The 21,720-nt window shown below is 38.8% G+C and overlaps 2 protein-coding genes across 2 annotated transcripts in view; both read left to right on the forward strand.

The window, feature by feature from the left end:
• DNAH8 (dynein axonemal heavy chain 8) overlaps positions 1-21,720 on the forward strand; it is a 328,304-nt gene that overhangs the window by 189,957 nt on the left and 116,627 nt on the right. Inside the window, exons 63-73 of the mRNA XM_024983878.2 lie at positions 189-353; positions 2,011-2,237; positions 4,809-4,927; positions 6,830-6,933; positions 7,958-8,134; positions 9,880-10,047; positions 11,139-11,354; positions 15,110-15,247; positions 16,854-16,981; positions 17,739-17,910; positions 19,540-19,695. Of these exons, the coding sequence (XP_024839646.1) occupies positions 189-353; positions 2,011-2,237; positions 4,809-4,927; positions 6,830-6,933; positions 7,958-8,134; positions 9,880-10,047; positions 11,139-11,354; positions 15,110-15,247; positions 16,854-16,981; positions 17,739-17,910; positions 19,540-19,695 (1,770 nt within the window). The remainder of the gene's footprint in view (positions 1-188; positions 354-2,010; positions 2,238-4,808; positions 4,928-6,829; positions 6,934-7,957; positions 8,135-9,879; positions 10,048-11,138; positions 11,355-15,109; positions 15,248-16,853; positions 16,982-17,738; positions 17,911-19,539; positions 19,696-21,720) is intronic.
• LOC101904084 (small ribosomal subunit protein uS11-like) lies at positions 15,623-16,153 on the forward strand. Its single transcript, XM_010818161.4, has one exon. The coding sequence runs from the start codon at positions 15,665-15,667 to the stop codon at positions 16,136-16,138; it is 474 nt and encodes a 157-aa protein (XP_010816463.1). The 5' UTR covers positions 15,623-15,664; the 3' UTR covers positions 16,139-16,153.

The raw sequence follows: 21,720 nt of genomic DNA on the forward strand, positions 1-21,720 counted from the left end.
ATTAAGCTGCTAAATAAAAAGTTGTGCTCTTGGAATTTCTGGCAAACTAGGGATTTGTAGAGATGCAGGAAAAAATGTGAAAAGAAATGACATGCAGTGGTGGGGGTGGGGGGAAACCAGACTTTGGCAGTGCGTTGGCTGTGGGGAACTCTCGAAATACTGAACCCTTTCTTGCCTATTCCTCAAAGATCTCCAATTTGTTTGCACGGGACGAGATGGATGAAATCACCCAAGGGCTGATATCGGTCATGAAAAGGGAGCTCCCTCGCCATCCTCCCACCTTCGATAATCTGTATGAGTACTTCATTTCACGATCAAGGAAGAACTTGCACGTTGTTCTCTGCTTTTCTCCAGTGAGTTTTTACTTTAGTTATTTCTACGTAGGAGGAGTTACTTCCTTGAATGTACTTAGTTCGCCTTCTCTGATGAGATGATTTGCTCAGAAATGAACACTTGTTACTTCTTGACTACCACCAATCTCCACTGACCAAAATCATACTAAAGAGTGAAAATTGAGTGTACTCATTAGCAATTATTGCATACCCTACAACTTTGATTACCTAGAGACAGAAATTATTTATTTTAAGGGATTTGGTGATATAGTCTTTTCTAGCTTTAGCTCCAATGTATTCATACCATCTAGAATGTCCCTGATGTAGGTTTGAATGTCTCTCACTCACTGTGCTATCCAGTATTGTAACCATTAGCCATGTGTGGCCATTTGATTTTTGATCAGTTAAAACTAAGTAAAAATGAAAATCCAATTTCTCAGTCCCACTAGCTTCATTTCAAATATTCAATAGCTGCACGTGGCTAGGGATTACTATGGAAAGCACACATATAGATCCTTTCCATCATCATAGAAAATTCTATTGGGCAGTTCTGCTCTTGGGGGTGGGGGAGGTGGCTCACTAACTTACAGGGCATCTTGCTTAATTTTTAGGTAGTCTAATAGCCAGAAAGGTCTTCTTTACAAACAGTGGAATTTTGTCTCTGACTCTTCACCTGTGATTTCGTTTGTCCTGTAAAGTGAATCCAATCCCTCTCCTTTACTCAGCTCTTCAGATATTTGGAGAAAGTTTCTGCAGACTCCCTAAGTCATTTCTTTTTTAGACCAAACACCTCCCATTCCTTCTGCAGATCTCACTTGCCCTGGTTCCAGGCCTTTCACTGTCCTGGTCATCTGTCTCTGTAGAAGTGTGCTTTGTCAGTTTCCTTTTTTTTCTATCCATTTTTCCTTTATTGGAACAGATCTTTAATGTCAGATTGTTTAAAATTTTCTTTAAAATTTTAAGTATCAAATTTAGTTGTTTTTTTTTCTTGCCTAAGAATCCCTCTTGAGCCTCCCACCCGCCTCCTGTCCCGCCCATCTGGGCCGTCACAGTGCGCCGGGCTGGGCTCCCTGCGTTGTGCAGCAGCTTCCCCTGGTGGTCTCTCTTTTACATGGTAGTGAATACATGTCACTGCTACTTTCTCGATTCGTCCTACTCTCCCTTCTCTCACTGTGTCCACAAGTCCGTTCTCTATGTCTGCATCTCTATTTCTTCCTTGTAAAGAGGTTCATCAGTACTGTTTATCTAGGTTCTTATATATGTGTTACTATACAATATTTGTTTTTCTCTTTCTGACTTACTTCACTCTGTATAACAGGCTATAGATTCATCTCCTTCACTACAAGTGACTCAAATCCATTCCTTTTTATGACTGAGTAATATTCCGTTGTGTGTTTGTAGCACATGGTCAAAGAAGATGTCAGTGTCTTCTTACATGGGAGCTCCTAGAGCAGAATGAGTCTTAGGGAAGGAGGGAATGTGGAACTATTACCTCCTTGCACCTGGACACTTCATTTACATATTCATGCAGTCTAAGAAGATTTCTAAAATAATGTGTTGTGTCAGGCTATTGGCTCAGAATATAAAAAGGTCTCTCTGCATGACTTATCATCCCTCTGTGTTTTTTGAAAATATAATTTTTAAAATGTATAATGCTTTTTGACACTTCTGTCGCTAGGTTGGTGAGAAGTTCCGTGCCCGCTCTTTGAAATTTCCGGGCTTGATCTCGGGCTGCACCATGGACTGGTTCAGTCGCTGGCCTAGGGAGGCGCTGGTCGCCGTGGCCTCCTACTTCGTCTCAGGCTATAGTATTGTCTGCTCTAGCGACACCAAAAGACAAGTTGTAGAAACAATGGGCCTCTTTCACGACATGGTTTCAGAGAGCTGTGAAAGTTATTTCCAAAGGTAAGTGATGATGCGTGAGCGTGACAGCTACCGAAACACAAGGTTCACTCCAAAGACGAGTAAAATGTAACATCCAGTAACACACTCGTCACAGTGATTGAGCTCAAAATCCCAGCTGCTCTTAGATTTTTCCCTCGCTTTGATTTTCTAGTGATTATGTATTAAAATGATGACAAATAATTGAGATTTTAAAATTAACTAGTGTCCATACTTTTAATTGCCCCTTTCCCTCTGGGCTTCAAAGTAACAGATACTTAATGAATTATTTTATTTCACTTGCTTAATTAATTTTTTGGAAATGACTTAAAATAATTCATTATAAACTCTTTAAAATTTGTTTCTTATTCAAGTTCATTATTTATTTGGTTAAAGAAGTCCACTGTCCTAAAGCTTCATTATTGCCTTATGCTAAGGGATCATTAATATGCATCACTTAATCTTGTCTGTGTTTTCATGACAAATAATTATGAAACTGAAGTTTAATTGACAGTAGAAGAGTCCAGTCCCTAAAAGCAGAAATGGCGTTCATGATGTGAAAGCTGGTGTTGACAGTTCAAGAATACAGCAGTTTTTTCCAAAGTGTGATAGTCACTGGTATGATTGCTATAAATAAAGGTGGGCCAACATGGTTTCTACAACAGAGCACTTCTTCCTTAGGGTTCATGGATGAGCTTCAGGGGGTGCAGTACCTCCCAGAAAGCCTATTTTTCTTCATGGAGAGTCTTCAGTTCAGTTGCTCAGTTGTGTCCAACTCTTTGCGACCCCATGGATGCACACCAGGTCTCCCTGTCCATCACCAACTCCTGGAGCTTACTCAAACTCATGTCCATTGAGTCAGTGATGCTATGCAACCATCTCATCCTCTGTCATCCCCTTTTCCTCCTGCCTTCAATCTTTCCCAGCATCAGGGTCTTTTCTAAGGAGTTAGTTCTTTGCATCAGGTGGCCAAAGTATTAGAGCTTCAACTTCAGCATCAGTCCTTCCAATGAGTATTCAGGACTGATTTCCTTTAAGATTGACTGGTTGGATCTCCTTGCAGTCCAAGGGACTCTCAAGAGTTTTCTCCAACACCACAGTTCAAAAGCATCAGTTCTTCAGCGCTCAGCTTTCTTTATAGTCCAACTCTCACATCCATACATGACTACTGAAAGAACCATAGCTTTAAGTAGATGGACCTTTGTCATCAAAGTAATGTCTCTGTTTTTTAATATGCTGTCTAGGCTGGTCATAGCTTTTCTTCCAAGGAGCAAGCATCTTTTAATTTCATGGCTGCAGTCACCATCTGCAGTGATTTTGGAGCTCAAGAAAATAAAGTCCGTCACTGTTTCCACTGTTTCCCCATCTATTTGCCATGAAGTAATGGGACCAGATGGAGAGTCTGGGTAGCACTTAATTGATTTTCCAAGGGGTAGGGGATCCTATCTCACAAAAACTTGTTTATCCTGTGTCGTTTTCTTTATTTAAAACTGTACATGGACCATCCTCTTAAATAGTTATAGATAATCTCCCAGATTCTCTTGGTAAATCTGTGTATATTAATTCTCTTTGTTGGGAAGATTTTCTTTCTGCTTAACTTGCACTCCACCTCTACTGCTGTCAACTTGTGAAGAGAAGTTTTTACTTTTGTGCAGCTACAAAAAACCATGTCTTTAGTTTTGAAAATTTGGTGTATTTTTCAAAGTTTTCAATATCCTCTTATTGTAGAAGTTTATTCTGAATGCATTATATATGCATAATGTGGGATTTCCCTGGGAGTCCAGTGGTTAAGATTTTGCCGTCCAACGTAGGAGGTGCTGGTTCGATCTCTGATCGGGTAGCTAATAAAAATCCCACATGCCTTGCAGCCAAAAACAGAAGCAGAGTTGTAACAAATTCAATAAAAGGCTTTAAAAATGGCCTGCATAAAAAAAGATATGTAAAAGATATTTATATAATGTTTTACTAATAGTCACATATATGCCAGAGTCCTTTAAAATGCTTTTTAATGTTCAGAACTCCAAAAGTAAAATTTTAATATAAAATAAACTTACTGTAATATAAAAATATGAATTTTTAGTATGTGAAGATCTCTTCTTTGACTTTAGTTTCTCCTGTATAAAAATTTTTCCTTTTACTTGTTTCTATTGTTAAATATAATTATTATACTGAAACCGTAGTGATTTGGATGTTTGAATCAAGTGTGCCTTGATTTCAAGGACAATCCAGAAATTCAGGGGAGAGGTTGGCTTTCACCGTTGTAAGCCCACTCATCTCATCTGGGTTTCTAGTGGGGAAGAGGTGTGTAGCAAATATCTGGCGAATGAAAACAGATCTCGGCACAAATTCATTTCAACCACTTATCCCTAGTATTTGTATAGAACATTAAAGTTTACAAAGTGTGTTTACGTATGCTGTTTTATTTTTTGATCTTCACAAAATCCTAGGAGGTGTAGGACAGTGATTCTTTTCTCAGTTTTCCAGAAGAGGAAACAGAAGCCCAGAATGGGGATAAGGGTCAAGTCAAAGAATCAGTTAGAGATACAGTATTCCTGCTGCCTCACCGGAAGGTCTTTTTTTCTGTTCTACTCTCAGATACCGCCGAAGAGCGCACGTGACTCCCAAATCTTACCTCTCATTTATAAATGGTTATAAAAACATTTACACTGAAAAGGTGAAATACATTAATGAGCAAGCTGAACGTATGAATATTGGTAAGTGGAACAGAATCTGATCTTTTAGGGCTTGTCTGAAAGAGATCCCAATATTTTGTTTGATGGACATTGTTGTTTGAAAATGAAATACTTATTTTTCATATTGAAATATTGATTTATAATCAATATTGAAATATTGCTGATAGTAGATTATTTTGAGGGATATCTTTATGGGTCTTTTGACCTGTCAAGAAAGTCTGGGCAGAAAAAATGTAAACAGAGGTGGCCTGTTTTTCTTCTGGAACCATTTCTTCCAGCGCTTTCAGCTTTGGGTCCATCCTGTTGGGTAGTGAGTCACCGTGGTTGTTGAGCTGCTGCTTACAGATGGGGAAAAGCCAGCTCCTGGGTACTGACCACAGTTTCAATTTATGGTTTCATTGCCATTTCCCTCAATTTGTGTAAACTTTGCCGTGTTACTGCTTCTCAGATTTCTAACAAAGGGAAAAACAAAACAGAAACAAAAGCAAAAAAATGAAAACAAAAAGAGACTTTACGTGAGCAGTGGTTTTCTAAGTGTCCAGTATATGTAGTGTAAGTAGGAAAAGTGTAAGTGGGAACAGATTTTATGTCCAGAAAGCATTTGGCCCAGATAATCCTGAAATGCCTTAGTTCTGTATTTTCACTTCTGCACAGAACGTGGTCACAAAGCATAAAGGCCTGTGAAGCTACAGTGATGATCGGTGCCCTGTGAGAGAAACGTCCTTCTGTTGGCTTTCTCGTGGCTTTCCGCAGCTTTTTTATATGATGCTCTAGAATCGGTGGTGTGCTGAAGCTACCTGCACTGGCTCATGAGAACTGATGGTTAAATTAGGAATGTGATGATCTGGTTGATAACCACAGCCTTCATTAAAAATTAATAAACTTACAATTAAATTAATTATGTTAATGAGGGCAATCAATACTCAAAACTCATTACTTCTTAGTTATTTTTACTTTATTATTATTAATGTTCTTGGGGAACATTATTATTTCTATTCTATCTATGTGGCAGAAATATTATATAATGGTGTGTTGCTGAGAACCAGGCAAGGTGGGATTATCTACACGGCAGACACTGGAACCATCCAAATGAATGCCCTCACTCCAGACCCAGAATCTAAATGTTTACCAACACACCTCTATCTAGCGACTAGTGAGATTTTCAGTTAACCAGTTATTTTTGTCTAGAGCACTGAGAGTCTCAGAAACAGTTGCAGAAGTTTTAGCAGTTATTTTCACTGTTATAGGAGAGAACCACAAAAAATGTTAATATGTTATGTCTCATTTGCCGTCTCAGTTGCAGTGTGATTCAAAGGCAAAAAATGATAGTTACAAACTGTTTGCAAAGCCAAGGAGAGCATACATTTGTCAAATAAGTTTCCTGGCTAAATTCATTTTACTTGTTATAGCAATATGACTTTCCCTTAAATGTAACTAGATGATATTCTTCATTCAGACCTATTTTCTTCATTTCCTGCTGAACCGAAACTGTTAGAAATATGGTCAGTATTATTGCTTCTAAAATATGTGTATTTTAAGACATCTTGTCCATAATTATTTTGTGTTTGTTATAGTGTACATTATGGTGCCTTAGGGCTTCCCAGATGGCCCTAATGGCATCCCAGGTGGTAAAGGACTTGCCTGCCAGTGCGAGAGACATAAGAGATATGGGTTCAATCCCTGGGTCAGGAAGATCCCCTGGAGGAAGGCACGGCAACCCACTCCAGTATTCTTGCCTGGAAAATCCCATGAACAGAGAAACCTGGTGGGCTACAGTCCATGGGGTTGCAAAGAGCTGGACATGACTGATGAGACAGCATGCACGCAGCACATGGTTCTTTATAAGTAGTAAATATTGAATAAGTATTTGATGAGGGGATAATCATATATTCAGTGAAAGTGTCTATGTGTGTGTTTGTAAAGGTCTTGACAAGCTGATGGAGGCAAGTGAATCTGTGGCAAAACTCTCTCAGGATCTTGCAGTAAAGGAGAAGGAGTTGGCAGTGGCTTCCGTAAAAGCAGATGAAGTGAGTTGGCATTTACACTGTGAAGCATATCTTCCCACATTTAAAAAAAAGCATTGTTTAAAATGTTATTAAAAAGTAAACAGAATATAAACCCACAGGTTATTTCCAGTAAAATACAGCCCACATGGGGTCACAAAAGAGTCGGATACGACTTAGCAACTAAACAACAATAGCAACATTTACAAAGACCGTTAGATATTTTTGTTTAATTTATACCAAAACATACCTAAACTATTATATCCTCTACTTGGTCTAAGACTGTTTTTTCCTTCTCTGGTTCTCTCTTGTTTTCTGTCATCTGTATAGGAAATTTCTGCTTGACAATAAATTATATTAGATCTTCTCTTTAAGGTCTCTGCAGACTCTAGGTTTCTGGGGTAGCCCAAGTTTGATCTGAAGTTTGTTTTAAGGAAGGAAAAGAATAAAAAGAAGAGTTGATTGAGTCTTTTTAAAAAGATGCTCCTCCCAAGGTGATAGGGATATATATGTGTTACTTCTCTACCTACTGCTTCTCCCCCAGGCTCAGGCTGCTTTCACCTTGCACTCACAGAGTCAGTTAAGAATAGATGCTTAAGTCTCTACCTTTAGCCAGTTATTGAAATATTAGAGCATAGGAGAGGCACTTAGCATATGACATAAGGTAGACCCTTAGCATCCTGATATATGGTAGGCAGTCAACAAACATTAGCTATTTTTTTTGTTATTACATGAGGCTTCATATGGTTTCTGACCTTATTCCATGGCACTGACTTTGAATAGTTTTAATTTTCTAGAAATAACATAGAGTATAAATATCATTTTTCTGAAAGTTTAAAATATTTATTAATACAGTTCATGACTGAGAGAAGCTTAGGAAACAAAGATTACAAAGCTACTCAGAGGAGTTACTTTAATACATCTTAAAATATAGACAGCTTAAATGGGGGATGAATTTTCTCTCATTCTTATTTTATATTATATACTCAAATCTGTAAATTATGCTGAAAAGATTTCTATTGATCCTCATGTTTTCTTTCTTTAACAGGTATTAGCAGAAGTCACAGTAAGTGCTCAGGCTTCAGCCAAAGTGAAAAATGAAGTGCAGGAAGTAAAAGACAAAGCCCAAAAAATAGTGGATGAAATCGATAGTGAAAAAGTAATAGCTGAGACCAAGCTCGAGGCAGCTAGACCTGCACTGGAAGAAGCAGAAGCAGCCCTGAATGTGAGCAGTGCATTGTTATCCCTCCCAACACAGGTCCTAGCTGGCACCACGTGTCATTACATAAAATTTAGTTATGGGATTTCTAATCAGAAAACTGAATTGAATTCTTAATGTGATTGTGATCTCTGAGTCTTGAAGCAAATATTTCTGCTGATTACATTTCCTAAGTTTATTTTTTTAAGTCTTTACTTCCCATAACTTACTTTCATCCCACAAAGCATCTTTCCATGAGAACTGAGGAATAATGCTTAGTGTGATTATTGGCTTAAACTGTATCCTAAGGGATTCAGATTATACAGACAGCCTTCTCAGTTCCTTCAGCATCCTGACTAGGTTATGTCATGCACTCTTTAACATTTTTTAAAAATCCTCTTACGGTTCCCATTTCTCTAATTTAAAGTCCCAAGATGGGTATCCAGGACTGTGAAGCAAGAAGGGACAGCTTCAGAGGCAAGCAGATCTCCATTTGCCTCTCATGACCATACGGTAGATAGTCTCAAGTAAAGTTTACTTAACTCTCTTGGATCTCTGTCAAGATTCTAATTCTTTCTTGATCTTTGAAGAATCAATGTATGCATTAAAAAGTAATGAATAGTTCACTGGGTACATGGAAGGAACTCAATAAGTATTCGTGCTACTGCTGTGATACCTGGCTCCTGTCTGCCCCTTCAATTTTACCTTATTTTGTCCCTACACACAGCATGATCCAGCCATACAGAAACACCTAAATGCTTCTGCAGTAATTATGGTCTGTTACTTTTAAATGGGTCTCTATCTGCCAGGAACACTTTCTACTTTTCCTAACTTTCATGACTAGTAAGAGTCAGTCTGCAGGACCAAGCTCAGATTTCACCCCTTCCAGGAAGTCCTGAACCTCCTTTGTTTTCCTGTCACTCCTAGACTTCTGTCGTGTCAGATAATCATAGGGTAATTGTGTTTCTCTCTCTTTGAAAGATTCTGAGGACAGGGATATTTTGGTTTTGCTCTTATTTTATATGGGAGAATGTCTGTGATTGTTAAATGCATTAATAGATTTAGGATCATCATTTAATAAAATTGTAACAATGACCTGGACACACTTTCCACCCTCCCTTCTTTTGTGGGTCCTATGATAACACATGAGAGAGTGATCACTGAGTCAAATGGGTCTTAGGAGTTTTTATGGATCATATGATGTCCCAGTCCTTCTTGACTTGAATGTCAGGAGATGTCCTATTTCTAACTCAGCTCACAGATAGAAACTTCCAAAAATATTTTTATGAGTCATATGGTACAATAACTTTACTTGTCTCCTTCGAATTCTCTCCCTTCCATAGACAGGGCAACCTTCAAAATGAAAACTGAAGGTGAGGTTTCTGATATTCAGGGCCTTGCCCCTTTTTTAATACTCATATGTAATATAGACTCTATGCTTTGAAGATGAAATTATCTAAATGGTAAACATTAATGACAGTTGTTGCTAATGGAGGTCTGGGGTGATGGCCAATGAATGGTAGTGATATTCTAAACCAATTCTTTGATAACTTTTGGGGGAAATGCAAACAAAGAAACAGAAATCCTAACTTAACCATGAAAGATCCATTATGTAAGAATCTTGGAATGCAGACCCTTGATGTAAATGTCAGGAATTGGGAAGAAAATATGTTTTAAAATTTTCCATTTTAAGTTTTTAAAAGTATGAGAGTTCCATATGACTAGGAATACTACTCAGCAAAAAATATTCTGATCCCTAACCCCAAATACAGACTATCAAGCCAAATGATATTGCCACAGTCAGGAAACTTGCAAAGCCCCCTCATCTTATTATGAGAATCATGGACTGTGTTCTGTTACTATTTCAAAAGAAAATTGACCCTGTCACTATGGATCCAGAAAAACCTTGCTGCAAGCCATCATGGGGCGAGTCATTAAAAGTAAGTAAAATCTATCTCTATAAGTCCTTTGAGGTGTATTAGGTGTCTGCATCCCAGGACACTCAATACAGACCAGACACAATGGCAGACAAATAATTGATCATTGTATACTGAAGAATTTATCTTAAATTGCATCTCTCAAAATGTAATGCCTCTTTAAAATGTAAGATTTTAAAGCTGAATGCCCTCTTTTTATAAAAATCTGTCCAGAACCCATACCTAGTATTGGCACAGTCTTTTTTTTTTTTAAAGGGGAAATTTTATTGTAAATTATACCTAAATAAAGATGTTGAAAAAGAAGCCATGGTACAAAAGTAAATATACTCTTACCATTCAATTCAGCAATCATGCTCCTCAGTATTTACCCAAATGAGCTGAAAACTTATACCCACACAAAAGCCTGCTCACAGGGGTTTTTATAGCAGCTTTATTCATAATTTCCAAAACATGGATGCAACCAAGATGCCTTTCAGTATGTGAGTAGTTAAATAAACAGTGGTACATCTGGACCATAGAATATTATTGTCCCCCCGCACACACACAAAAATAATACATGTATAAAATAGATAACTAGTGAGAACCTATTGTATGGCACAGGGAACTCTATTCAGTGATCTGTGATAACCTAAATGGGAAGAAATCCAAGGAAGAGGGTGTTGTGTATGTGTGGCTGATTCAGTTTGCTTACAGCAGAAACTAACACAACATTGTAAAGCAACTATAGTACAATTTAAAAACAATATATAATATGCACTTAAATGCATATTACTCAGTGAAGGAAGTATTGGCACAATGTTGATGTCAACCCAACTCCGTCTATAAAAAGGGGCTTGTGTGGTTGGTGGCATTTAGACGCACTCACTAGGTGGGAAACTTACGTTGTTTTTCTTCTTTGCTCTTCTCCATGGAAACAGGAAGACAGCTTGCAATTTACGGCTTTAGGTTGACTACTGCCATAGTCTTGATTTGTATGTTTAGAGCAAATCAATTATTACTTCTTTGAAAAAAATTCAATTTAGAAGTACATGCTAACTTAGAAAGAAAGTACATATTTTTTCCCAGAGCTTACAGGCTGTAATACTATTTTTCAGTTGATGAGTGCAACAGGATTCCTGTGGAGTCTTCAGCAGTTCCCCAAGGACACAATAAATGAAGAGACTGTTGAGTTACTACAGCCATATTTTAACATGGATGATTACACTTTTGAAAGTGCCAAAAAGGTCTGTGGGAATGTGGCTGGTCTGCTGTCTTGGACACTTGCTATGGCAACATTTTATGGTGTCAACAGAGAAGTGTTGCCTCTGAAGGTAAAAATTTCCCTCCTTCTCCCAGCAAATCAGTGTTTAATAAAATCAGTCATCAGTATCACTGCTGTTAAAAAGCAAAGCATAATTTAGACTAATAAAGGTAGGTTTCTCCATTACCAGATTTTTCTTTTTCTCTGTATGCCCAGTCACAGTTTCTCATTCTTTTTATAACTGTTGCATGCTTCTTGGCATCACAGACAAGAAAAAAACCAACTTGTTGACTTACACAAGGCATGAGTTTATTGGGAATAATAATTGGGGCTTCCCTGGTAGCTCAGCTGGTAGGGGATCCACCCGCAATTCAGGAGACCCCAGTTCTATTCCTGGGTCGGGAAGATCTGCTGAGAAGGGAAAGGCTACCCACTCCAGTATTCTGGCCTAGAGAATTCCATGGACTACAGTCTATGGGGTTGCAAAGAGTCGAACATGACTGAGCTATCATGAAAGAAAATTGGCCATATCTTTAAGTTTGGTGATTAGGTTTGGAGATTGAATTTGATTACTATATTCCAAACAAAATTTATGAAAATTAAGATCAACACCTAGAAATGTTTTAAATTTCAAAGACAGGAAGAAAAGCTTATAGGCACTTAAGAAACAAAATGTAAAAGATGGCTCACAAAAGAAGAGAAATCAGGACGTCACAGTCTTGCCGCAACCCTAAATACTAGAAAGTAACAGCAAAACATATGCAGGGGAAATTACTGGCCTCTAAGAATTCAGTGACTAACCAAACTGCCCTCGGTGTGAGCAGGTGAGTGATAGTCGCTCAGTCGTGTCCGACTCTTTGTGGCCCCGTGTACTGCAGCCCGCCAGGCTCCTCTGTCCGTGGAATTCTCCAGGCAAGAGTACTGGAGTGGGTTGCCATTTCCTTATCCTCAATATATGAGGGAACAAAAAGACATTCTTTTTTTTTTTATGTGGACCATTTTTATAGTCTTTATTGAATTTGTTACAGAATGGTTTCTGTTTTCTGTCTTGGTTTTTCAGCCCCAAGCCATGTAGAATTCTTGCTCCCTGACCTGGGATCAAACCCACGCCCCCTGCATTGGAAGTCAAAGTCTTAACTACTAGGCCACCAGGGAAGTCCCCAAAAGATATTCTTAGGGATGCAATTTAAGTGTTAAGGGATAAACACAGTCTATCTCACTCTCTCTCACACATATACCATCTATACTGGGCCAGATTGTCCTTTATGTCTGAGAGAACAAAAATACATTTTCAGGAGTTTGAAAGATTAACAAAATATACCAGCCAGACACATAATATCCTCCACTTCCCGGCCCCAGCCCATCCCATAAAACTAGAAGAGTTGGAAGTGGTTGCTCTGTGGAATTGAAAGTGGTGAGCAAGTGGGCAGGGGGTTAGTGTTTTCATAATAAGCCTTATACAAATGGCTGACTCTTTAAATTGTGCACAGAGGTAACTTGAAGAAAAATAGAAAAAAAATTAAAAATAGGAAAGTTTTAACAAGAGAAATGATGAACAAATATAGCAAATACACTCAAACCAACAGATACCAAGAAAGAAATATTACTGTAAATGTAGAATTCAAGGGAAAAAAAGCACTTATAAGAGCAGTTATTTTTATGGGTAAAAATTATGATTCACAGTGAGAATTAATTGTAATAATGCTTTATGAAATAAAAATAACATCAAATTACATAAGACAAAATCCATCAATATTTTATGTGGAGTTTTTTTTTAAATTCCTATAATTTGAGACTATGGCATATACTATCAATCCATGACAGGTCTGGTAGGCAGAAGGCCAACTTTAGAAGGGACCATACTTGGCTTAATGCTCTGCTATCACCCTCTTAAAGTCCTTAATAATTTTTAAACAAGGAGCTCTACAGTTTTGTTTCACGCTTTTATGTAGCCAGTCCTGAGTAGGCATAAATTAGTAATTATATAGAGATTTTATAATATGTTATTTTTAAGCTTGAATAGCTACATTGGACTGTCTTCAATATGAACGAAGTATATGAAATTATTTCTAGTGTCCAAGAAATATTTACAAAAATTGATGATATTCAGTCCCAAAAGAAAACTTTGATTCAATCCCCAAAAGCAAAAATTGCTGAAACCTCCTTCTCTGACTATAAGCAATAAAATTAGAACACTTTAAAAAAAAGCGAGTCAATTCTGTTTAGAAAATGATGACAAAAATCTAGTTATGAAAGGTTTTAAAATTTATTTATTTTTTATTGAAGGATAATTGCTTTACAGATTTTTGTTGTTTTCTGTCAAACTTTGTGAGGTGGCCAAAATGCTATCTTCTTAACCCTTAAGTGAACCAAAGAACTAAACAATAGGATATATATATATATAAGTGTTCACAAACACACACACACAGAGGTTAGTAAAAGTAGAAAGAGTTAATAAAAATAATGTTAAAAATCAGAAAAAAGTAGCAAAATTAAAGAATTCGTGCTTTGCAATATACACATACATATAAGAGTCAACTCACTGGAAAAGATCCTGATGCTGGGAAAGATTCAAGGCCGGAGGAGAAGGGGACGACAGAGGACGAAATGGTTGGATGGCATTACTGACTCAATGGACATGAGTTTGAGCAAGCTCTGGGAGATAGTGAAGGGTAGGGAAACCTGGCGTGCTGCAGTCCTCAGGGTTGTAAAGAGTCAGACATGAGTTAGCGACTGAACAACAGCTATTATATATGATATGTATGAAAAACTAATCAGGGACTTCTCTGGCAGTCCAGTAGTTAAGAATCTGCCTTCCAATGCAGGGGATGTGCATTCCACCCCTCGTCAGCAACTAAGATCCCACTTGCTGCGCGGCACCTAAGCCCACGTGCCACAACTAAGACCCAATGCTACCAAATAAGTAAATAAATAAATACAAAAAGTAATCAGCAAGAAAATACACAAAAATAAATGCCTATAATACGTAAACCCATATAATTACAGATTGTAGATTTAAATAGAGGCAAATTTTATAGTTATTTGTAAATACAGTAGAAAATCTAAGTGAAATGAAAATTTCCCGAGAAAAAGAGCTAATTTCAAAACCACAAATATTGAGAAAGAAAATGAGAAAGTTATCAAGGAACTTCTACCCCAGAAAGCTCTAGAGCTATATTACTTTACTGATTAATTACTTGAAATTTATAAGAAACAAGTAATTATCATGCTGTAGGACTGAGAGAAAGATGAAAAGCTACTGTTTTTCATTACAGCCATTTCAGTTCAAAAATTCTTACCCCAAAAACAATACTAAACGTTTGCATACTTAGTAGTATTTCAGTTCAGTTCTTATAACAGTTTAAAATGAGGGTGGCGGGGAAGAAATGTATATAAGTACACAGAAGTTAAGGAAATTACAATATATCCAAATTGTGGGACATCACGCAGCCATGTAACTAATGTTCATAAAGAAAGTGTTTAATGATGTAAGGAAATGATTATACTACTCTAAGTGAAAAAAAAAGCCAAAATGGTAGTTGTCCATTTGTTAACACAATACTCATAAACTCTTTTCTGTGTAAAATCATGAGTGATTATTTTTCTCCTTCCCATACATTTCTGTGTTTTCCATATTGAACATTAATAATTAAAAGGAACTTCAATGATATTTATCTGCTTCCCCAGCTGAAGACAATGAAATAAACAACTTCCAAATAGGCCAAAAATGATGTCGTAACTTGTGTTATTATTTACCAATTACAAGCATGAAAGTTTCATAGCATTAATACACCTCTACACCGATCACCTCTTCTTCCTTTTAAGGCTAACCTGGCCAAGCAGGAGGGCCGCTTAGCAGTTGCCAATGCTGAACTGGGCAAGGCCCAGGCACTGCTGGATGAGAAACAAGCTGAGCTGGATAAAGTGCAAGCCAAATTTGATGCAGCAATGAATGAAAAAATGGTGAGATCAAATATACAGAAATTACTAATATGACACACTGAAATGCTACCCAAGTATGTGTCGTATTTAGGGATCAGGCATATGTTTACAACGAAAAAATACTGACCTGAGTGCCCTTTCTCACTGGCCATGTCTACTTTTTTTGGACCTTCAACACTCTACATTCTTTTTTCTGTTTTTAATAACTGTTTGCTGTGATGTGATACACAGGAGTACTGACTTTGGAGTCAGGGTTTGAGATCTATATCAGACACTTATGAATTGTGCAGTGAAAGTGAGTGACTTACTAACTTTACTGTCAAATGGGGATCCTAACGTGACCTCATGGTATAGGTTGTAGCAGTGTTGATCTGGTAAACGTTCAACAATCAGCTTGGCTCTTTTTCTGGTGGCGGAGTCTGGAGAAGAGGAGCAGAAATGGCACCTCGCAAAGGAAAAGAAAAGAAGGAAGAACAGGTCATCAGCTTTGGCCCGCAAGTGGCTGAAGGAGAAAACGTATTTGGTGTGTGCCACATCTTTGCATCCCTCAACAACACTTTTATCCATGACACTGATCTTTCTGGCAAGGAAACCATCTGCCATGTAACTGGTGGGATGAAGGTGAAGGCTGACCGAGATGAGTCCTCTCCATATGCTGCCATGTTGGCTGCCCAGGATGTAGCCCATAGATGCAAGGAGCTGGGCATCATTGCCCTCCACATCAAACTCAGGGCCACAGGAAGAAATAGGACCAAGACTCCTGGACCAGGGGCCCAGTCAGCGCTTAGAGCCCTCACCCACTCAGGGATCAAAAGTGGGTGGATTGAGGATGTCACCCCATCCTCTCCGACAGCACCTGCAGGAAAGGATCAGCTTGTGGGGATGTGGGCCAAGGGGAGAAGAAAGCCTTGATTTGCAGTGTTTGCTTATTTCTGTGGTCTAGGTACCTCCTCCACTGTCGGTTCTAAGCTATCTATGAGGCAGTTGAGAGAGAAGATGAGCGTGCCATTATATCCTATTGCCACCATGCAGAGGCGGTGAACTTCACCTAGGAGTATAGTAATACAAATATACAGTCGACAATTAGGAGTTGATGAATTTTGATGATTCATTACCTCTAATATAATGGGCTTAATTGTAAGTTTATATAATTTAGTTTTTCATAGTGGCTGTGTTTAATGCCAGCTCACAGATTTTCTGAAAAATGTTAACAGTTGACTTCTTTGACCTGATACAAGCTGGCTGCAGCCTACTACTGTTGTGTAGATTTTTTCTGAAGGAAAAAAAAATCCTTATAAACTGCAAAGAACTCAGAGTCATTATTAAATCCAGGACTTTAAAAGGTATATTTATTGTTTTGAAAATATTTAATAGAAATCCTATTTAAGCTATGTAATTTGGATTCTCCCTTTCAAAATGGCTCCTTTTGAAATTTTGTAAGGTGAAATAACTGTATTATGAATGAATTATAAAAATTTAATATGTAAAATTTTACTGACTGTATTTTTAGATTATATTTATTTTGCACATTGAGAAATTCCTCCAGGTATTTTTACATGTCATATAATGGATGTTTGATTAAGCAGTTCAAAAAGTTCTCTGAGACAGTCTCCTTTTATGAATGTAGGATTTGCTTAATGATGCTGACATGTGCCGGAAAAAGATGCAGGCAGCTTCCACCCTCATTGATGGACTGAGTGGAGAAAAAGTCCGATGGACTCAGCAAAGCAAAGAGTTCAGAGCTCAGATTAATAGGTATCAACTTTGGTCTTTGTTATAATTGCTCTCCTTAGTCATCAGCCCAAAGGCCACCTCTTGTGACATGGGGAGATAAAGTCGGATTCCCTGAGGTGCTTTTCTCCTCCGTTTCCATGTCCGCATGCCGGGATCCCACCATCTAAGACAGTGCTTAGAGCTTGAGTCCCACACTCTAAAACGGAGAGAAGAAAACTTGGTGAAACATTTTTTAACTCACTATTTGTGTGGGGGTGCTTCTGATACCATCTGAATTTGCCAGAACAATCTAGATACTGGTTCCAGTTCTACACCTTTCACCTCAAGGGTTTTGAAAGTGTAGACTGAGAATTTGTTCCAATGGAAGGGCATCTTGGGCTGGTGTCTTCTGAAAACTGAAAGAGAGGGAATGAGAGGGGAGTAAGAGAATGGCAAAAGGAAAAAGAAAGAGGATGACAAAGAAATAGTGGTTTAATCAAGGCTGAATATGAACAGGACTAGGACTTGCTTCTTCCTCATCTGGAAGTCAAGCTTCAGGACTCTAGGCTTCAGGAAGGAGCCTCTTTCTTGCTCCTGGACTTACCCGAAATGTGGCCACTCCCACCCCGTTTGGAGCCTTTAGGCTGGCTCCTTTACCCGCTCCATGTCTTGTTGCCAAGTGTTAAGCAGGGAGCAGAGAAGAACTTCACCTAGTAACGAAACTGCCCGATGGCCTTTCAGATTCCTTACTGGGAGAGCTTAAAACGTGTTGGTGATTCACTTTATTGTTTCTTAACAGGCTTGTAGGGGATATTCTGCTGTGCACTGGATTCCTGTCCTACCTTGGTCCTTTCAATCAGATATTTAGGAACTATTTGCTGAAAGAGCAATGGGAGATAGAGTTGAAAGCACGGAAGATTCCTTTCACTGAAAACCTGAATCTTATTTCAATGTTGGTAGATCCTCCAACAGTAAGTGTTACTTTCCTCATATCATTAGTTGAATTTCATTTTATTCACGAGAAATCAAGGTATGCCTGACTTATTCTTTTTGCATTTAATTGGAAAGATCATTTTCAAAATGCTGAAGCATGACAAATTTTTTTTTCTTTGTGGTACAAAAGTTCTTTTGCATTTTAAGAAATCTTGCTTTCAAATTGGTCTTTCAGTCAGGTCCGACTCTTTGTGACCCCATGGACTGTGGCCCATCAGTTTCCTCTGTCCATGGGATTCTCCAGGCAAGAATACTGGAGGGGGGTTGCCATTTCCGTCTCCAGGGGATCTTTCCAACCCAGGTATCAAACCCACGTCTTCAATTGCACTGCTTTGAGTGAAAAGATAATTTTTGAGCTACAGGCTTGCTAATATTGAGCTCTTCATATAACCCTCCATTATTTACACCACTCTTATTGAATCTCATTCTTTTACAAACATTCTAGGAAGATGTAGGCATTAGCTAGGCTGTAAGTATTGGTATTATTAACTTTCTTTTGATTATTAACCATCTTTTTATAATGTCTAACAGTGTAATACAATAGCACATTCTGGCATCGCTGAGTGATAGCATGCACTGCTAGACTAACCTTTCTTGGTAGGAATTTGATGCCATTGTTAATTTTCAGTATATCTTACAGACCTCTTGCAGTGTTAAATGCTTTCCAGGCAATTTGTATTCATGAGCTGATTTTTGATTTGTAAATATGTTCCCCAGTTGTAGTTTCCCAGGGGAAGCCAAGCTATTAATTTCAAGTTATCTCTATTTAAAAGTCAAAAAATTATCTTTTCCAATTCAAACAGTGTTCAGCTGGTCCCCACAGGTACTAGATAATGTATTGGAAACACACTGATTATGGCCTTCAGAGGAGCTAAGATAATTTGACGAAGGTGGAGGCTTCTCTGCATCTTGGGTGATTTCATTGACCATGTGGGGTCAGGCTTCCCAGGAGGCACAGTGGTAAAGAGGCCACCTGCCAATGCAGAAGTTGTAAGTTCTGTCCCTGGGTCAGGAATATCCCCTGGAGTAGGAAGTGGCAACCAATTCCAGTATGTTTGCATGGAAAATCCCATGGACAGAGGAGCCTGGCAGGCTACAGTTCATGGGGTCACAAAGAGTTGGACATGACGGAGTGACTGAGCACAGCGCCTTCTTGATTTTGAAAGGAATATTTAGAAAACTGTCATTGATGAGTTCCTGCCAATGTGATATTTCTTGTCCCCTAATTTCTCTGCCTCCAGCTGTGCAGTGCCCCTTCCCCCATGTGAGCAGAACAAGAGGGCAGGAAGGGGAAATTTCAGAGGCAGAACCCTTAGGGCTTGCCTACTCTGACTTCTCAGAATATTCATTGTCTCTGCTAACTCCAGCCCATCTAGATCCCACCCAGTCTCGGGTTTCCTACTAGGGAAAGGATTTATTAGACGATAAATTTGTTTAACTTAGTGTTATTTGGTTCACATTTGTAACTTTGAGTTTTTTTATGTGAATGTTGCATAATCCTAATCTAAAAAAAAAAAGTCTAAATTTTAAATTATTTGTGGCATTAATTACTAACAAACGCCTTCTCGTCTTCCTTTGTGTGGCCACATCCATTTCCTATTATGCAGATTGGTGAGTGGGGGCTGCAAGGCTTACCAGGAGATGACCTCTCAATTCAGAATGGCATCATTGTGACAAAGGCCACCAGATACCCACTCCTCATAGACCCACAAACTCAAGGCAAAACGTGGATTAAATCAAAGGAAAAAGAAAACGACTTGCAGGTATGGACCATTTGGTGGGTGGGAAAGAAATCTAGAAATCAAGACGTTTTCCCACAATTTCAGTTGATTCTGTCATTAAATTGTCATCTCTATGATAGTTTTTGCTAAGTCACACCTTTGAGTTTTGTGACAGTGATTTGGGGCAAAGGCTCCGATATTTGCTTTTTAAACATATTTATTTATTTATTTAACTGCCCTGTATTAGTTGTGGCACAAGAGATCTTTTTAGTTGCAGTATATGAACTCTTGGTTGTATCATGTGAGATCTAGTTCCCTGAACAGGAATCGAACCCAGGCCTCCTGCCTTGGGAGCGGGGAGTCTTGGCCACTGGACCACCAGGGAAGTCCTGGTCCTGGTCATTTTCTCTCTTTTGTGATCTCTCTTGACCTCACTTTCCTTCTCTCTGTCCATTTCCCTGGCTGTACTGCTTTTGCTCATGTTGGATGAGGCTTTTATTCTGGGCCCTGAGATTGTGCTTACAGGAAAATGGCAAGCACAGGACTTGTGATTCCTCAGATGAAAGCCACTTGCTCCAGCCTAACTCAGGTGCTTGCTCACACTCTGGAGTTCAGCATTGCCGTTAGTCTACCAAGGTGTTAATCTTAAGGCAGACGTAGACACGGGCAGGATTTCAACATTCCTGGCTCCTTTGAGGATCCTGTGACATTGATACTTCAATTCTGTGTTACAATATGGATTATTCACTGTTTCCTCGACACTGTTCCGAGTTCCAAGCCTTATGGACCCAAAGTTTTGCTTGTAGTCTGTCTATTATACTAACCAGAATGTTTCCTCCACCCAATTGCCCACTTATATCCAAGATGAAAGTCTTGAGCATTATTTGGAGTCCACATCCAAAACTACCTTTCACCAGACTTGCCTGAATCCACAGCTTCATACAGCCTGTCCTGATTCCTCACACACCTTGTATTTCTTCTGTGGCCTAGAAGTATGCCTTAAATTACTGTTCTTTGCACATTTGTCTTTTTTCTTTTTTTTGACTTTTATTTTTTTTTTACTGGGCTTCCCTGGTAGCTCAACTAAAGAATCCACCTGCAAAGCAGGAGACCCCAGTTTGATTCCTGGATTGGAAAGACCCTCTGGAGAAAGGGATAAGCTACCCACTCCAGTATTTTGGGGTTTCCCTGGTGGCTCAGCTGGTAAAAAATCCACCTGCAATGCATAAGACCTGGATTCAATCCCTGGATTGAGAAGATCCCCTGGAGAAGGGAAAAACTACCCCCTCCAGTATTCTGACCTGGAGAATTCCCTGGACTGCAGTCCATGGGGTTGCAAAGAGTCGGACATGACTTTCACCTATACTATAAACTTGGGCAAATTCCCAGAGATGGTGAGGGCCAGGAAGGCCTGGCGTGCTGCAGTCCATGGGGTCACGGAGAGTTGGATATGACTGGGCAACTGAACAACAGCAACAACTCCATAAACTTCTTGTTAGATTTATGGTTTTATGCCATCTATATGTTTTCAGCATTTATTGAATTAAAGTGTGTAATCATTACAGGAAAAAAAAAAAAAAAACCCAGAAAAAATCATGTGGTCATCTTGATAAATGCAGAAAAAGTAAGTTGGTAAAATCAAAACTTCCAGCAAACTGAGATTAGGAGAAAGAGTTAGTGGCTCAGTTGTCTCCAACTTTTTGTGACCCCATGGACAGGAGCCCCCCAGGCTCCTCTGTTCATGGAATTCTCCAGGCCAGAATACTGGAGTGGGTAGCCATTCCCTTCTCCAGGGGATCTTCCCAACCCAGGGATCAAACCTGGGTCTCTTGCGTTGCAGGCAGATTCTTTATCATCTGAGCCCCAGGGAAACCCAAGATTAAGAGGGCCCTTCCTTAATCAGATAAAGAGTATTTACAAAAAACCTACAAGAAACACCACATTTAGTGGTGAAACAGTGAAAGATTTCCTTCTGAGATCAAGACTTTGCAGGCATGGGGACATTGCCTATTACTCTGGAGCACCCCCCAAGATTCTCCCACCTAATTAAGACTTCAATTTATGTTG

Source organism: Bos taurus, chromosome 23, assembly GCF_002263795.3.
Source record: "Bos taurus isolate L1 Dominette 01449 registration number 42190680 breed Hereford chromosome 23, ARS-UCD2.0, whole genome shotgun sequence".
Lineage (NCBI taxonomy): Eukaryota > Metazoa > Chordata > Mammalia > Artiodactyla > Bovidae > Bos > Bos taurus.

Bases quoted from the DNA above. Each gene is read 5' to 3' on its own strand.
- LOC101904084 (XM_010818161.4), top strand. From the start codon at position 15,665: ATGGCACCTCGCAAAGGAAAAGAAAAGAAGGAAGAACAGGTCATCAGC.